This window comes from Oncorhynchus mykiss, chromosome 2 (assembly GCF_013265735.2).
Source record: "Oncorhynchus mykiss isolate Arlee chromosome 2, USDA_OmykA_1.1, whole genome shotgun sequence".
NCBI lineage: Eukaryota > Metazoa > Chordata > Actinopteri > Salmoniformes > Salmonidae > Oncorhynchus > Oncorhynchus mykiss.
The window spans coordinates 13,302,491-13,320,676 of NC_048566.1; the positions used below are offsets into that span (position 1 = coordinate 13,302,491).

At 43.8% G+C, this 18,186-nt stretch overlaps 2 protein-coding genes across 5 annotated transcripts in view; both read right to left on the reverse strand.

Annotated features, from left to right (window-relative positions):
• LOC110513400 (SNF-related serine/threonine-protein kinase-like) overlaps positions 1 to 18,186 on the reverse strand; it is a 74,375-nt gene that overhangs the window by 52,185 nt on the left and 4,004 nt on the right. The gene's annotated exons all lie outside the window — the stretch shown is intronic.
• LOC118937736 (transcription elongation factor SPT6 homolog) lies at positions 14,269 to 16,663 on the reverse strand. Of its 2 annotated transcripts, none has more exons than XR_005035134.1 (3): positions 15,869 to 16,663; positions 15,610 to 15,834; positions 14,269 to 15,485 (listed from the first exon to the last, which is right to left on the reverse strand). XR_005035134.1 is itself a non-coding variant. In XM_036938379.1 (3 exons), exons 1-3 carry the CDS (start codon positions 16,161 to 16,163, stop codon positions 15,178 to 15,180), a joined length of 918 nt encoding a protein of 305 aa, XP_036794274.1. In that variant the 5' UTR covers positions 16,164 to 16,661; the 3' UTR covers positions 14,269 to 15,177. The 2 variants fall into 2 exon arrangements, 1 of the variants encoding a protein (XP_036794274.1); XM_036938379.1 differs by having other exon boundaries at positions 14,269 to 15,575; positions 15,869 to 16,661.

Genomic DNA, 18,186 nt, shown 5'->3' on the forward strand with positions numbered 1-18,186 from the left:
AGGTTAATGAAATACAAATGGTATAGAGGGAAATAGTCCTATAATAACTACAATCTAAAACTTCTTAACTGGGAATGTTGAAGACTCATGTTAAAAGGAACCACCAGCTTTCATATGTTCTCATGTTCTGAGCAAGGAACTGAAACGTTAGCTTTCTTACATAGCACATATTGCACTTTTACTTTCTTCTCCAACACTTTGTTTTTACATTATTTAAACCAAATTGAACATGTTTCATTATCTACTTGAGGCTAAATTGATTTTATGTATGTATTATATTAAGTTAAAACAAGTGTTAATTCAGTATTGTTGTAATTGTCATTATTACAAAATGTATATACATACATACATACATACATACATACATACATACATACATACATACATACATACATACATACATACATACATACATACATACATACATACATACATACATACATACATACATACATACATACACACATACATACATACATACATACACACACACAGTGGGGCAAAAAAGTATTTAGTCAGCCACCAATTGTGCAAGTTCTCCCACTTAAAAAGATGAGGGGCTAATTTTCATCATAGGTACACTTCAACTATGACAGACAAAATGAGAAGAAAAAAAATCCAGAAAGTCACATTGTAGGATTTTTAATGAATTTATTTGCAAATTATGGTGGAAAATAAGTATTTGGCACCTACAAACAAGCAAGATTTCTGGCTCTCACAGACCTGTAACTTCTTCTTTAAGAGGCTCCTCTGTCCTCCACTCGTTACCTGTATTAATGGCACCTGTTTGAACTTGTTATCAGTATAAAAGACACCTGTCCACAACCTCAAACAGTCACACTCCAAACTCCACTACGGCCAAGACCAAAGAGCTGTCAAAGGACACCTGAAACAAAATTGTAGACCTGCACCAGGCTGGGAAGACTGAATCTGCAATAGATAAGCACCTTGGTTTGAAGAAATCAACTGTGGGAGCAATTATTAGGAAATGGAAGACATACAAGACCACTGATAATCTCCCTCGATCTGGGGCTCCACGCAAGATCTCACCCCGTGGGGTCAAAATGATGACAAGAACGGTGAGCAAAAATCCCAGAACCATACCTAGTGAATGACCTGCAGAGAGCTGGGACCAAAGTAACAAAGCCTACCATCAGTAGCACACTACACCGCCAGGGACTCAAATCCTGCAGTACCAGACGTGTCCCCATGCTTAAGCCAGTACATGTCCAGGCCGGTCTTTTTGGTAAAAACTCAACTCGTCGTGTTTGGAGGACAAAGAATGCTGAGTTGCATCCAAAGAACACTATACTTACTGTGAAGCATGGGGGTGGAAACATCATGCTTTGGGGCTGTTTTTCTGCAAAGGGACCAGGGTGACTGATCTGTGTAAAGGAACGAATGAATGGGGCCATGTATCGTGAGATTTTGAGTGAAAACCTCCTTCCATCAGCAAGGGCATTGAAGATGAAACATGGCTGGGTCTTTCAGCATGACAAATGATCCCAAACACACTGCCTGGGCAACGAAGGAGTGGCTTCGTAAGAAGCATTTCAAGGTCCTGGAGTGGCCTAGCCCGTCTCCAGATCTCAACCCCATAGAAAATCTTTGGAGGGAGTTGAAAGTCCGTGTTGCCCAGCAACAGCCCCAAAACATCACTGCTCTAGAGGAGATCTGCATGGAGGAATGGGCCAAAATACCAGCAACAGTGTGTGAAAACATTGTGAAGACTTACAGAAAGACTTACAGAAAACGTTTGACCTCTGTCATTGCCAACAAAGGGTATATAACAAAGTATTGAGATAAACTTTTGTTATTGACCAAATACTTATTTTCCACCACCATTTGCAAGTAAATTCATTAAAAATCCTACAATGTGATTTTCTGGAATTTTTTTTCTAATTTTGTCTGTCATAGTTGAAGTGTACCTATGATGAAAATTACCTGCCTCTCATCTTTTTAAGTGGGAGAACTTGCACAATTGGTGGCTGACTAAATACTTTTTTGCCCCACTGTGTGTGTGTGTGTATATGTATATGTGTGTGTGTGTGTGTATGTATATGTGTGTGTGTGTGTGTATATGTGTGTGTGTGTGTGTATGTATATGTGTGTGTGTGTATATGTATATGTGTGTGTGTGTGTATGTATATATATATAGATATATAATTTTTTTAATTATTATTTTCTTCTTTTTTCTTAATTTTTTTAAAAATCGTCCGATTAAATCGGTATCGGCTTTTTTGGTCCTCCAATAATCGGTATCGGTATTGAAAAATCATAATCGGTCAACCTTTACAAGATACATGAAGTAACAGAGCACACTGGATCTAAGATAATACTCAAATGTTTTGTTGTTCAGTTACTGTATGGATGTGTGCACACTTACACACAGTTGTGGAGTAAAAAGACATGCCCTGGAACAGAACCCCACTACTCAGTCTTCAGAGAGACTATATACAATGGATAACATAAGAGCTCCCACCACCTGGGTTTTTCCACATTTTGATGCATTATAGTGGAATTGAAAAGGTATATAATAGTGATTTTTGTTTGTCACTGATCAACACAAATGACCTCAATGTCAAAGTGAAAAGAAAAGAAAGTTATTTTTGTAAAAATGTGTGTTATATAAAAGGTATTCACCACTTTTATGACAAGCCTAAATAAGTACAGGAGTCCAAAGTTGCTTGACAAATCACATAAGTTGCATGGACTCACTGTGTGCAATAATAGTATTTAACATGATTTGACTACCTCATCTCTGTACCCCACACACACACAATTATCTGTAAAGGTCCCTCAGTTGAGTAGTGCATTTCAAAACACAGATTCAACCAAAGACCATTTTTTTCCCACCCAGTGCCTCGCAAAGGGCACTTATTGGTAGATGGGTAAAAAAGCAGACATTGAACATCCATTTGAGCATGGTGAAGTTATTAACTACACTGTAGATGGTGTATCAATACACCCAGTCACTACAAACACACAGGCGTCCTTCCTAACAGAGAAGCCAGCAGAGGAAGGAAACCCCTTAGGGATTTCACAATGAGGCCAGTGGTGATTTTAAAACATTAACAGATGGCTGTGAATGGTAGAAAACTGAGGATGGATCAACAGCATTGTATTTACTCCACAATACTAACCTAAATGATTGAGTGAAAAGGAGGAAGTCTGTACAGAATCAAAAGCATCCAGTTTGCAACAAGGCACTAAACAAGTAATAATGCAAAACATTTGCCAAAAAGGAATTTACTTTTTGTTTTAAATACAACATGTTGTTTGGGGCAAATCCAACACATTCCTGATTATTACTCTCTATATATTTCAAACATGGTGGTGGCTGCATCATGTTATGAGTATGATTGTCATTGGCAAGGACTAGGGATTTTTCAAGAATAAAACCCAGCAGAATGAAACTAACCACAGGCAAAATCCTAGAGGAAAACCTGGTTCAGACTGCTTTCCACCAGACAGTGGGAGATTAATTCACCTTTCAGCAGGAAAATAACCTAAAACACAAGGACAAATTTACACTGCTGTTTCTTACCAAGACAGTGAATGTTAATACGTGGCCCAATTACAGTTGACTTAAATCTGCTTTAAAATCTATGTCAAGACTTGAAAATACCTGTCTAGTAATGATCAACAACCAACTTGACAGAGCTTGAAGAATTGAAGTCTAAATATTGTACAATCCAGGTATGCAGAGCTCTAAGAGAGACTTAACCCAAAAGATGCACAGCTGTAATACCTGCCAAAAGGTGTTTAAGATGTATTGACTCAGGGGGGGTGAATACTTAACTAATCAAGCTATATTAGTTTAGTGTTTAATTTTTCATATATTAGAATGTCTTCCACTTTTACATCAGAGTATTTTATGTAGATTGTTTACAAAACAAATGACAATTAAATCCATTTTAATTCCACTTTGTAACATTCTTTTTGTGAAGAAATCCAAAGGGGATGAATACTTAAATGTACTGTACATCTTCCTGGCTCCTCTTTTCAACAGGATGATTGACAAGCACTCAAAACAAGGCACAGAAACAGCAGCAGGCAGTGATTATGGAGAGGATTTCTGTGCCAATGTTAATAGGGGCATTGGGGTGTGTAGTTTGCCTCCTGCGAGTGACATGAAGAGTAACAGATGTTGAGAGGAGCGAGGCAAAAAAACAGAGTAACCTGATTAATGCAGACAGCCATGTATCTCACACACACACACACACACACACACACACACACACACACACACACACACACACACGAGAGACACTTATGCATCAGTAGAGCTCAATCTCTGTTAAACATGTAGATAATGAGTATGATGAGAGCGCAGAGACCCCAGGAGACGTGGAGATCACTTGTCTTGATGAGAGAGAGCAGAGACCCCAGGACATGTGGAGATCACTTGTCTTGATGAGAGAGAGCAGAGACCCCAGGACATGTGGAGATCACTTGTCTTGATGAGAGAGAGCAGAGACCCCAGGAGATGTGGAGAGCACCACTTATCTTGAGCACAAATGTTCCTGGTGTATAACGTGGTGGTTGGTGTTTAAGTGCATCCAACTGAGTTGGCATAAAGACGACAAAATTGGCAAGTCATCACTGGCAGTGAGTAGAAGAATTAGGCTTTGGCGGTGAGAGCCTTGGGAATCACTCACTGTTGTGCAGCATGCGCCAGGTGATTTAATTACATTATGGAGTTCCACCACTAAAGTGTTTGCCAGATAGATATCTTACAGCTATTAAGTTAACGGTCTAAAATGTGCTAAATGCTCTGCAGTTGTGCATTTGGTTTGTTAATTTATTAGCTAGTTAGCTTCTTCCAACAACAAAAAAATCAAGCATTCGCTTGGTAACAGCAGAGAATCCCCTCCTGGATCAAGAGCCTTGATGTCTAATATTTGTTTTGTGCAGCAAACTGAGAAGCATTTTTTTTGTTACTTGTATAGTTTAGGTCAGAAACTACTAAAATGTTCGCAATGCGCTGGTTAGCATTTAGTTAGTATTCTACATGGGATTTTACATGTACTTGTTAGCATTGCTAACCTTCAGATTAGTATCAGTGGGATTTGAAAACAGCTCCCCTTGTGTTCAGTGGCGGTATTACTGAATAGGATACCAAATATCAGAGTATGGCAGAGGTTGGAATGAAGGTATGACAATCTGGATACTGCCCAAGTGTAAGAAGCACACAGAAGATGTGAACAGCCACTATTGGCAGCCATGACGGAACTTCTCTCCCCACCTCATCCCCTGTCAAGCAAGTCCAACCAACCAACCAGGCCCATCACCAGAGTAGGAGCTGCAGCTCGTGGACAGTGAGGTCGGTGAATCAAGCCTAGGGGCAACACTGACCAGTTACTGAGATTTACCGCCCAAAACAACTCCCTTTTCCCGGGATAAATAACAGGTGTATATAAGAGAAGTGTATATGAACAGCATGGTGTGAAATGGATCTGTTAAAGGATATGCGGTGACTGAATGTGTCTTCTCTGCGGCCTCCGCATGATGACTCATCAACGCTCCGGATGGGGACAGACAGCCCATCTCAGTATGGAGTGCAGTTCACAATGCATGTAGACCTCATCATGGTAACTTCTTTTGTCACAGGTAGCCCTACATTTGCTGCAGCATTGTCTATGCTACAGCAGTGGAAAGACTGTCTAATTTACCCATCCAACTTTCAGGGGTCAACTTATTTTTTTTGGTGTGTAAAGATTATACTTTTTTTTAATTGCAGCTGCAGAGTTTTAAAAACAGCCTATCACTCGAATATTGTTGCTTTAAAATCAGTGCACGCGCTAGCACTCTCTCGCAGTCTCTCTCCCTGTTCAAATTGCATCCAAAATAGATAATCCTGTTCCAGATTGTCTAGATGTCCTAGCCTACCTATTTCAGGTAATAAATTCAATGCAGTGTTAGGCTTATATTTAGCTAATTAATGATGGGTTATGCATAATAAGCTTCTAATTTATAGCCTTTGTCTGTTGCTCGCACAATACTCACGTACCTGGGCTCCCCTGGCCTCTCTCCTTAAAAACGCTCCTCAGCTCTTGGGAGTCCCATGCAGGAAAAACCAGACTAGAATAGCTTGCTGGACATATATTTTTAGCATTTCTTATACCAATAGGCAATTTGAAGGAAGAGGAACACAAGCTCGTTTGGTGAATGTTAAACACAGCATCAAATAGAACTCATGGGTAGTTTGAAAGAAGAGCGAACGCGTGATGGCGATAGGCTATAGCAGTTATTTATTCAGACCCATAACCACTCAATCTTCATGAAGAGAAGTGAAAGCCTTCTGCATCTAATACTAGTCCTGTGTTATACAAATATCATTAGAATTATGAAGATAAGGACAACAAAGCGTATTTAATTGAACTGTTGAAACCAAGGAAGGAATGAAGCAACTCTAGAAAAAGAGACAGGCTAATAACAGGTATTATGCATCAGCCTACAAATTATACAAATAGGCTCGATTATATTTCTAAATTCAAATCTAATTCACTGGCCTATACTTGTAACTTTGTAGGCCACATTGTGCTGCACCAGAACCGCATGTTCCTTTCTGCGTTATCATGGTTTAAACGATGTGCGTAATTCCAGGTCATAAAATACTGTACTCTATTGTAACAGTTCACACTAAAAGATTAGCCTACTGGAGCTAGCTCCATTTATTTACCCAACAGATCATATAGCTAGCTACATCTATAGGCTTTTATGTTTTTCTGTAGTGTGCAGTATAGATATCCAATACATATATGATATAGGCTAACGGTACAATCATTTGGGCTTTTTTGGGCTAGGGCTCATGAAAAAGTCCTTAATGTAGGGCTCAAAATGTATTTAATGTAGGGCTCATCAGGCTCAGGTAGCGTCAGGCTTTCATTTTCAAACAAAGCTCTAATCAAATGCCGACATAGGTTTATGTATATTTTTTATTGCACCTTTATTTAACCTGGTAGGCTAGTTGAGAACAAGTTCTCATTTACAATTGCGACTTGGTCAAGATAAAGCAAAGCAGTTCGACACATACAACGACACAGAGTTACACAAGGAGTAAAACAAACATACATCTATATACAATGTGAGCAAATGAGGTGAGATAAGGGAGGTAAAGGCAATTTTATATATATATATATGCTTTATAATGCTATTGAATGACACTTTTTTAGGTTAGGGCAGGAAATACCAGGTTAAATCAGGAGAATAAATGATTTATTCTCGGGATGGAACGCTTGTAAAACACTGACCCCCCCAGACTGACTGAGGGTCAAGGAAGACCTCCCCACGCCAGGGCACGTCAGTCAGTTTGACCTGAGGTCTGAGCCATTAGAACACATGCATCCCAAAACGGCACCCGATTCCCTGTTAAGTGTATTATACAGGATATATGGTGCCACACCATGGGAATCTGACTGTAAATAAGGTCTTCACAGGAGGAGACAGAGCACGGACCTCTAACCCCATAGTTCGTATATTAGCCAGAGGCGGCCAACCCTAAAGCCGGGCGCACACTGCACAATTTTCTTCCTGATTTAGCTGTCCCAGACAAGTTGAGATCGGAGACAAAATCCGCACGTTGTTGCCTACTCGGGTGCGCAGACGTCACTGACCCTCGTTTAATGCGAGCTACCGATCCAGTCTTTGAGCAGTACCAGACGTCCCAATATTTTCAAACACGTTGGTTTTTATCTGAACAAAATCTGCAATGCTCTTGTAGTGAGATGTGCAACAACTAGTTTTTAGAACAATCAGCAATAGCCAAATGAGAGCTTGCCAGAGAAAAAGCCAATGAAGACGTATCGCATCACCCAGAATGTATAGACTCAAGCAGGAGCGATGAATACTACTAATATGCGTTTGTATTTGCCAAGAACCAAAGCATCAAATCATTACAGCTCTGAAGTTCACAAGCAAATGTTATTCGATTCAAAATGTATTGGCTAGATATTTGAAGTCTGTATGGCAAGTGTGAATGTCTGACTGAAAACATTTAGGAGGCTGCTTTGAGCCAGTTTGTTCTAGTTACGTTAACAAATCACACCACATGGTTTGCGCTAGACAGGATGGTATCGAGAATCCTCACAACCTTCATGTCCTTCTCTCATCCAGGGATGAACGGTATTCCCATCTTGGTACACAAGGGGAGCTAAAAACACAGAAAAAAATCCCATTGGTCACCTATTATAAGAATGCTAACAAATCTAGCATAAACTAATAGCAAATTTCAATAGAGGCTGATAGCTAAATATGCTAATGAGCGGAAAAGAAAAGAAACTAAGACAAAACAGGCAAAATCCAGCTCATAAAGGTATGCAAGTATAAGCAGTGAATTTGGGCAGGGACTGTTTATACTTTGACAACTTGCTACCAAACTCCTGTGCGTATCAGACAGATTCTCTTAGAGATGATTCTGAACTGAAGACAGCTGTAACCATGTGAAGTCTTATCTTATTGGTGATAGTCATTTACTCTGTCTCATTCTGTAATGTGCCATGTATCTCAAGTACACCAATTGTTTGAGTGTTAATTATTTTGTGACTAATAAATTATATTAGTTGAATTGAGTAAACGCATTCCTCGTTTAACAGGGTAATTATTTGACTATATCATTTAGATATATTGTTAGTTATATACACTATGCATAGCACATGCTTGGGTACCACCTTGACATCTCTGATCGGCTTGCCTCTATAAATTACACTAGAACACTGGTCACCAGGATTAGCTGTTTGTATCTAGTCTATTAATTCAATTGTATAAACGGTGCAAGTTAGACACATGCTGATTATAGTCATACTGAGAGGTGATGTAAGGCTTGCTACATTGACTAGATTCCTCCAGAGGCATACAGGGCATGTTGCATTTATTCACATAATATTGGGAGTCAGATTGATGAATGCAGTTTATTATTATATTCAACATAATGGTTGGGAAATGTACTCCTCTATAAATGGTGACCCCTCCGTTGATGGAGATTTCCACAGCCTTACAGCTGATTCAGCCAAACAAGGTCCTGAGGTGCAGTTGAGCGCATCAGGAGTTATATTGTGGTAGATTAGTGAACTAACAAACTGCTGCAGAAGGGCAGCTACCCAGGAGTTCAGCTTGGTATCCAAGCCTCTCTGGACAGGTTCACAAGAGGCCTTTTCAAACTGCATTGTTCTTAGCACCAGGCTATGTTATGACAAGACTGGTCCTGGGCTAGCTTAGCCTGTGTTCACACAAGCCTTTCTTAACCCTAGGCTAAGCTTTAGCCCTGGGCTAAGGATTCACACTTGTATTCCAAGCACTGTACCAAAACTTGTATCTTGCCCCTGTGCAGAGAATGCTGTGCATGAACGACAAACTTTTCTGATCCAGGCAAAATCACACAATATTATCAGCATCATGGATATAGCCAATTAAAATGTGAATAAAAAGCTCTGAAAAGACTAATTTAGCGTTTGCTGCCCTTCCAGCTGTAGAGTTTGCAGCTTTAGTGTTTGCAGGCAAATGTCAATTAAGTGACAGTGCAGCTTTGTGATTGGACAGTGAGGATTCTAGGCGTTGTTCTTGACCCCGTTTCATACTGGCTATTTTGGCACCGTGTTTCTGGGGCGAACCCTGAAAAGTCAGTGCTAACCCTGCTCCAGAGCAGAGCCAGCTAGTCCTAGGATAAGATTGGTGCTAGCCCACTTTAGAATGTGCAAGTGTGATCTCAGCCCCAGGTTAAAATATCCCTGAGCCCAGGGAAGCTCTTAGCCCTGGGCTAAGGTGCAGTGTGAACAGAGGTACAACAGGGAGATGTGGCTGTGGACAAAAATGGAGTGAAAGTAGTGGGAGAACTAATTTCCTTGCTTTGACCAAGTTATGGTAGGAATCTTTGGTTAAAATATATATTCAGTTGAGTGATTTACAGGACACTGCCTGCTATACCAGAATTAGGCCTACTGTTTTTGGTATGTCCTGAGAAATCTATTGCTTTGCCAGTTGAACACAGGGGTCGTAAAGCAAACTGGAGAACGCCGTCGTGTTCATGAGAGTCATCTTTCCATAGTGGTCCCTGATAAGTCATGGTGACGTTGGCTAGCTAAGCGCATGTGCAGAAACACGTTATTGGGTCTAAAGGTCATCACACCGAACTGCGCACATGCACCCGTCAAATCAAAGGCAATCCTTTGCTATGAAGTTAATGGATATTAATCTCAGAGATCAAAGATGATATTTCAACAAAATAATGTTGCGGGAATGCTAATCTTATGTTTCTAACTACAGAGATGATCTCAGAACAATCTGAGCTGTTGACATGGCTTGCTGAAATGACATGGAACGACCCTGATATTATGGTCACTGCTATTGCAATGGCAAGGAGCAACGCTGTTCCTGATGGAGATAAAGCCTGGTTTAGGAACAATGCATGCTACACTACATGGCCAAAAGTATGCGGACACCTGCTCATCAAACATCGCATTCCAAAACCGAGAGCATTAATATGGAGTTGGTCCCCCCTTTGATTCTATAACAGCCACCACTCTTCTGGGAAGGCATTCCACTAGATGTTGGAACATTGCTGCGGGGACTTGCTTCCATTCAGCCCCAAGAGCATTAGTGAGTTCAGGGAACTGATGTTCGGCGATTAAGCCTGGCTCGTAGTTGGCGAACCAATTCATCCTAAAGGTGTTCAATGGGGTTGAGGTTAGAGCTCTGTGCAGGCCAGTCAAGTTCTTCCACGCCGATCTCAACAAACCATTTCTGTCTGAAACTCACTTTGTACACGGGGGCACTGCTGTTTCATGCTGAAACAGGAAAGGGTCTTCACCAAACCATTGCCACAAAGTTGGAAGCACAGAATCGTCTAGAAATCCCTTCACTGGAAGCAAGGGGGCCTATGCATTGGGGCAGGTAGCGTTCTCCTGGCATCCGCCAAACCCAGATTCGTCAGTCGGACTGCCAGATGGTGAAGCGTAATTCGTCACTCCAGAGAACGCGTTTCCACTGCTCCAGAGTCCAACGGCGGTGAGCTTTAGACCACTCCAGCCGATGCTTGGCATTGCGCATGGTGATATTAGGATTGTGTGCGGCTGTTCGGCTATGAAAACCCACGTCATGAAACTCCCCAACTAACATTTCTTGTGCTGACGATGCTTCCAGAGGCAGTTTGGAACTTGGTAGGGAGTGTTGCAACCGAGGACATATTTATTTATTTATTTTCCGCCCAACCCTCAGCAGTCCCGTTCTGTAAGCTTGTGCGGCCTACCAATTCACGACTGAGACGCTGTTATGAATAGATATTTCCACTTCACAATAACATCTATTACAGTTGACCAGGGCAGCTCTAGCAGGGCATACATTTGACGAACTAACTTGTTGGAAAGGCGGCATCCTATGACGATGCCATGTTGAAAGTCACTGAGCTCTTCAGTAAGGCCCTTTTACTGCAAATGTGTGTCTATGGAGAGTGCATGGTTGTGTGCTCGGTTTTATACATCTGCCACTAACGGGTGTGGCTGAAATAGCCGTATCCACAAATTTGAAGGGGTGTCCACTTACTTTTGTATATATTGTGTACTTCAGTCAATGGTCCCCATTAGCCTACATTTTACAGGACTTATTTTAAAAAGTTTATGCATCACAAGTTACTTGAAGTAGGCAATGAATTAGTTTGGACATTTTTGTTTGGCATATGACAAGGAGTGGCAAGGAGTGGAATGATAGCAAACAGGTCTGGTATGCAGGCTGATAATACTACAGACACAGAGGAATGTCATAACGTGAGATAGTGTAAACAAAAACATTTATTGGTTTCCCACTACAGAATGCTGAAGTAATAGCATAATCAGTGTAGCCTATAACATTCTGAATGCCCCCAACATAAGGCTCATTTCACATTGCCCATGACACATCACACAGTGCTAAACACAGATTCAACAGAAGGTTCATCTGGAGGTCAAATGTGGGATTCACCACTGATGGAAAAAAATCCATGGAAGCAGACGGACAGGTGGCGATTGGAAAGGGTTGCTGCCGTGCTTCGTTCTTCAACGCGTGCTTCGGTCTTCAACGCGTGCTTCGGTCTTCAATGCGTGCATCCCAAATGGAACCCTATTCTCTTGAATAGTGCACTACTTATGACCAGAATCCTATGGGTCATGGTCAAAAGTAGTGCACTAAATAGGGAATAGGGTACCATTTGGGATGCACATAAAGTCATTCCCCGTCATTTCGCTCAGGTCAGTGAAAATAATAATTACTGTTAATCATCTGTATCCCTCCATCCCTCACTCTTCCCCTCCCTCCCTCCCTGTGCAATCACAGTGTGGAACTGGTTCACTCAGTCAGCTGTGTATTCTTCTGGTCACACCAGGACAGCCTTCTTCCTCAGTTAATAACACAGAGCGAGAGAGAGGGTCATTTTCAACACTATACACTGAAATATGTTTCATTAGTGATAATCATTAGTGTATGAAAATATGGAAGAGCTGGGAATCATGATGTAAGGTCAGTCGTGATTAGTGATGGGGAAATGGATCCAGTTACATATCGAAATATAAAAAAAATGGACAATACTATATCATCAGTACTTTGACTTACAACTATTCATTTGTAAAATAAAAATATATACATCATAAATCCATCTTTTTAAAGTGAGCAAACATCTTTTCAGCACTTTAATTTCCATGACTTTTCTAATGCTCTCGGCTTAGACAAATAGTGAGCAATATGTCTGGAATATCAAATCATAAATATATATATTAAAAGCAGTATCGAATCGCAATACATATAGAACCGTGAGAGTCGCAATAAATATCGTATCGCCACCGAAGTATCTTGACAGTATCGGTATGTCCCTGGCAATTCCCAGCCCTAGTCCTGATTGAATCAAAGTAGTAATACATTGCATTTTAATGCGTAGCCTATAAGATGAAGTGGTGGAGGACTTCATTTAATGAGGATATTCATTGAGTAGCTATGTGGTTGGTACAGTAGACAGGGCCCAAAGTAGAAAGGCTGAACTTTTGGAAAAAGTCCCACACCTGTATTAATAGCAGAAGTGTCACATCCACAGCGGCAGGCAATGTGAACCTGAGCTGTCAAGTGGAGCTGCCTGCTGAACGGATCACGGGGAGAGAGAAGCTGGGAACATTCACACCGGCAGGCAATGTGAACCTGAGCTGCCTGCTGAGCGGATCACGGGGAGAGAGAAGCTGGGAACATTCACACCGGCAGGCAATGTGAACCTGAGCTGCCTGCTGAACGGATCACGGGGAGAGAGAAGCTGGGAGCTGCCTGCTGAGCGGATCACGGGGAGAGAGAAGCTGGGAACATTCACACCGGCAGGCAATGTGAACCTGAGCTGCCTGCTGAACGGATCACGGGGAGAGAGAAGCTGGGAACATTCACACTGGCAGGCAATGTGAACCTGAGCTGCCTGCTGAACGGATCACGGGGAGAGAGAAGCTGGGAACATCCACACCGGCAGGCAATGTGAACCTGAGCTGCCTGCTGAACGGATCACGGGGAGAGAGAAGCTGGGAACATTCACACCGGCAGGCAATGTGAACCTGAGCTGCCTGCTGAACGGATCACGGGGAGAGAGAAGCTGGGAACATCCACACCGGCTGGCGTTCAACAGTAACACTACACACAAAAAAAAAAAGAGAGAGCGAGAGCGATCAAAGAGCTCTGTTCTTTCTGAGTTCTGGCATGGCTGCTCTCTGACCAATAGAGTTTTATAGATGGCTGGTCTGGTGGCTGGTCAGTTGTAGGTCTATATCCATCAAGCCATGACGTGTATACAGTACAACCTGCCAACTTGGCCACACAGACAGGCAGAATGGAGAGAGGGGTTGCTGCTCAGGGTCTCAGAGAGAAAGGTTACTGTTAAGGTTTTAGGAGGTGAGAAATACCATTGAACCTGAGACACTGACATAAATCAAGGCTCTACTTAGATCCAAGGGGCCAAAGCAAAGAGGGTACAGACCCACGGACCTGAAAATAGCTTGTATGAAGGGTAAGTCACTTGTATGACTTGACACAGTGGTAACTGGGAAGCTCAATGTCAAGAACCTATTGACACACCTTCGTCTCGTTCTATACTGCTGGGCTTTCCAGATCATCCTGAGCAGAGCTGCTAGAATACACCAGACCTGAAAGTTCCTCACAGCATTAGTGGAACCTGCATTAATGGGAATAGAACAGGCTGAAAACATGCTGAGTGTGCGTCAGGGAGGGACCATAAACATTCTGATTATCACTCACACGATTTGTCCCTCTTCAGCCATAAAATTAAACAAGCCTGTTCCTCCACTTCACTGTAACTGGGCTCTGCACATTCATTGCATAGTAAGCATTCTCACAACATTTAGCGGATTTTTCAGGAGACAATATTTGCAGTGTGTTGCCTTTCAAAGAGAGGTTGAATATAAATACTCTCAGCTGATAGTCACAGTAAATGTCTCATTTTATTTTCTTTCAACATTTTTATGCAACAGGTTATTTCTGAGGAACATTGTCTAACCATGAGTGAGTGGTACAAGGTCACCAACACCAGTCTAACTGTTCCATCAGATGCCTGGGCCAAATCCCACCCTACTATAGCCCCTACCATGTGGTATCATCCTCAGACTGGGCCTCCCTGACACCTCCAGCACCACAGCCCATACAATACCCTGTTCTGTCAGACTGACCTAATCCTCCTTGACACCTCCAGCACCCTGTTCTGTCAGACTGACCTAATCCTCCTTGACACCTCCAGCACCCTGTTCTGTCAGACTGACCTAATCCTCATTGACACCTCCAGCACCCTGTTCTGTCAGACTGACCTAATCCTCCTTGACACCTCCAGCACCCTGTTCTGTCAGACTGACCTAATCCTCCTTGACACCCCCAGCACCCTGTTCTGTCAGACTGACCTAATCCTCCTTGACACCTCCAGCACCCTGTTCTGTCAGACTGACCTAATCCTCATTGACACCTCCAGCACCCTGTTCTGTCAGACTGACCTAATCCTCCTTGACACCTCCAGCACCCTGTTCTGTCAGACTGACCTAATCCTCCTTGACACCTCCAGCACCCTGTTCTGTCAGACTGACCTAATCCTCCTTGACACCCCCAGCACCCTGTTCTGTCAGACTGACCTAATCCTCCTTGACACCTCCAGCACCCTGTTCTGTCAGACTGACCTAATCCTCATTGACACCTCCAGCACCCTGTTCTGTCAGACTGACCTAATCCTCCTTGACACCTCCAGCACCCTGTTCTGTCAGACTGACCTAATCCTCCTTGACACCTCCAGCACCCTGTTCTGTCAGACTGACCTAATCCTCCTTGACACCCCCAGCACCCTGTTCTGTCAGACTGACCTAATCCTCCTTGACACCCCCAGCACCCTGTTCTGTCAGACTGACCTAATCCTCCTTGACACCTCCAGCACCCTGTTCTGTCAGACTGACCTAATCCTCCTTGACACCTCCAGCACCCTGTTCTGTCAGACTGACCTAATCCTCCTTGACACCCCCAGCACCCTGTTCTGTCAGACTGACCTAATCCTCCTTGACACCCCCAGCACCCTGTTCTGTCAGACTGACCTAATCCTCCAGCACCCTGTTCTGTCAGACTGACCTAATCCTCCTTGACACCTCCAGCACCCTGTTCTGTCAGACTGACCTAATCCTCCTTGACACCTCCAGCACCCTGTTCTGTCAGACTGACCTAATCCTCCTTGACACCTCCAGCACCCTGTTCTGTCAGACTGACCTAATCCTCCTTGACACCCCCAGCACCCTGTTCTGTCAGACTGACCTAATCCTCCTTGACACCCCCAGCACCCTGTTCTGTCAGACTGACCTAATCCTCCAGCACCCTGTTCTGTCAGACTGACCTAATCCTCCTTGACACCTCCAGCACCCTGTTCTGTCAGACTGACCTAATCCTCCTTGACACCTCCAGCACCCTGTTCTGTCAGACTGACCTAATCCTCCTTGACACCCCCAGCACCCTGTTCTGTCAGACTGACCTAATCCTCCTTGACACCTCCAGCACCCTGTTCTGTCAGACTGACCTAATCCTCCTTGACACCTCCAGCACCATGTTCTCTCGTTACATAGGAACAAACATGGCAGAGTGACAACAAACAGCCACAGGGCTGGCAGTAGACTGTAGTGTCTCTCTCTCATTGGTCACATTCCAAGAAAAGTGTTCATCATAACATACACCCACATGCCCAACAGTTTCCTCTTTTTGTACAATGACTCTTGCTCATTCACATTCCTGGCCTCATGCTACCTCTGGTGTTCTCTGAGCAGTTACAGAAACATCTGTTGCACACTGGCTGCGTCTCAAACAGCAACCTGTTCCCTATATTGTGCATAGAGCCCTATGGGATTCTGATCAAAAGTAGTGCACAATATAGGGAATAGGATGCCATTTAGGGTCTTCACTCTGCCTGGCCCTCCGTCACCAATCATAGGCAATGGAGGGCGAGGGGGTGAGAGAAGAGATGCTTTTTATTTTTTTTGCCAGGCTCTATCCCAGGAGTTCTGACTAATTGTCCCCAGACAAGAGTCACCAAAACGTAACAGTACGCAAGCCAAGAGCCCTGAGACAGCGGAGCAGAGCCCCGAGACACAGCGGAGCAGAGCCCCGAGACACAGCGGAGCAGAGCCCCGAGACAGCGGAGCAGAGCCCCGAGACAGCGGAGCAGAGCCCCGAGACAGCGGAGCAGAGCCGCGAGACAGCGGAGCAGAGCCCCGAGACAGCGGAGCAGAGCCCCGAGACAGCGGAGCAGAGCAACGAGACAGCAGAGCAGAGCCCCGAGACAGCAGAGCAGAGCCCCGAGACAGCGGAGCAGAGCAACGAGACAGCAGAGCAGAGCCCCGAGACAGCAGAGCAGAGCCCCGAGACAGCAGAGCAGCGCCCCGAGACAGCAGAGCAGCGCCCCGAGACAGCAGAGCAGAGCCCCGAGACAGCAGAGCAGAGCCCCGAGACAGCAGAGCAGAGCCCCGAGACAGCAGAGCAGAGCCCCGAGACAGCAGAGCAGAGCCCCGAGACAGCAGAGCAGAGCCCCGAGACAGCAGAGCAGAGCCCCGAGACAGCAGAGCAGAGCCCTGAGACAGCAGAGCAGAGCCCTGAGACAGCAGAGCAGAGCCCTGAGACAGCAGAGCAGAGCCCTGAGACAGCAGAGCAGAGCCCTGAGAGAGCAGAGCCCTGGATCATAGGTAAGCTCTACTCTCTCACACTCGGAGTGCTCATCCATCCCACCAGTCCAGGGCCAGGCAACACTGCTGCTGGCTCAATGTTTGTTCAGTGAGGGTGAATTGATGGATTAGAGGCAGTGAGATGGCCTGTGACACAGCTCTGGACAGAGAGGCTGCAGGATGGAATATTGATTTGGCAGGGCTATGCTGGAAACCATATAAATTGTGTGCGAGGCTTCCACTGGCTATCATGTAGAAATGTATTTTAATCAACCCCACAATGTCAATAGTAAAATATTTAATCAGGGCTTCAGCACTAGATGTTCAGTACAAACAAAGGATGGATTAACTGTTCTGCCTAGAGCCGGCGATTGTAACCGGTCTGCAATTAACAGCAGTCAGCCTTCTCTCTTCTCCTCTCTAGAGCCCTTCATCTGATGCACAACCATGACAATTACAACACAGGCTGCACACAGCCCCAGACCCATTACTGTAAGATGCTCTGTCATTCTTTGCAAATAAACAGTGTGTGTGTGTATGTGAGAGAGAGTGACCACAGTTTCCTCAGGTTACAGTTACACCCTACAAGTGTGACAGGCATAGTCAAATAGGGGAAGCAATAATGGCTAACACAAATGCTTATCGAAAGACATAACATTGGAGTATTGCAGACTCTCCTTTCAAATGTCTGGGACAGTGAAATGTTAAAGAAATAGGTTGTATCATAGAATATAAGTAATCAACTTACAAATGATCTGATATGTAAATGCCTGGTTTGGCACACAGGAGGTTATTGGAGAAGTCAGTGCTGCTGCTGTATGCACTACAGTCAGTCAGTCCACACAGGAAATCAATGAGCCAGTTAATTAAGTGCAATGAAACACTCTAGGCACCAACACCAGGAGAACTGGCCTTGTGTATCATAGCAACACATAGCAGTAACTTGCTTCCCTAGCTACAACATAACCTTGCACTTCTGAAATTGCAAGTTCAAAATCAGACT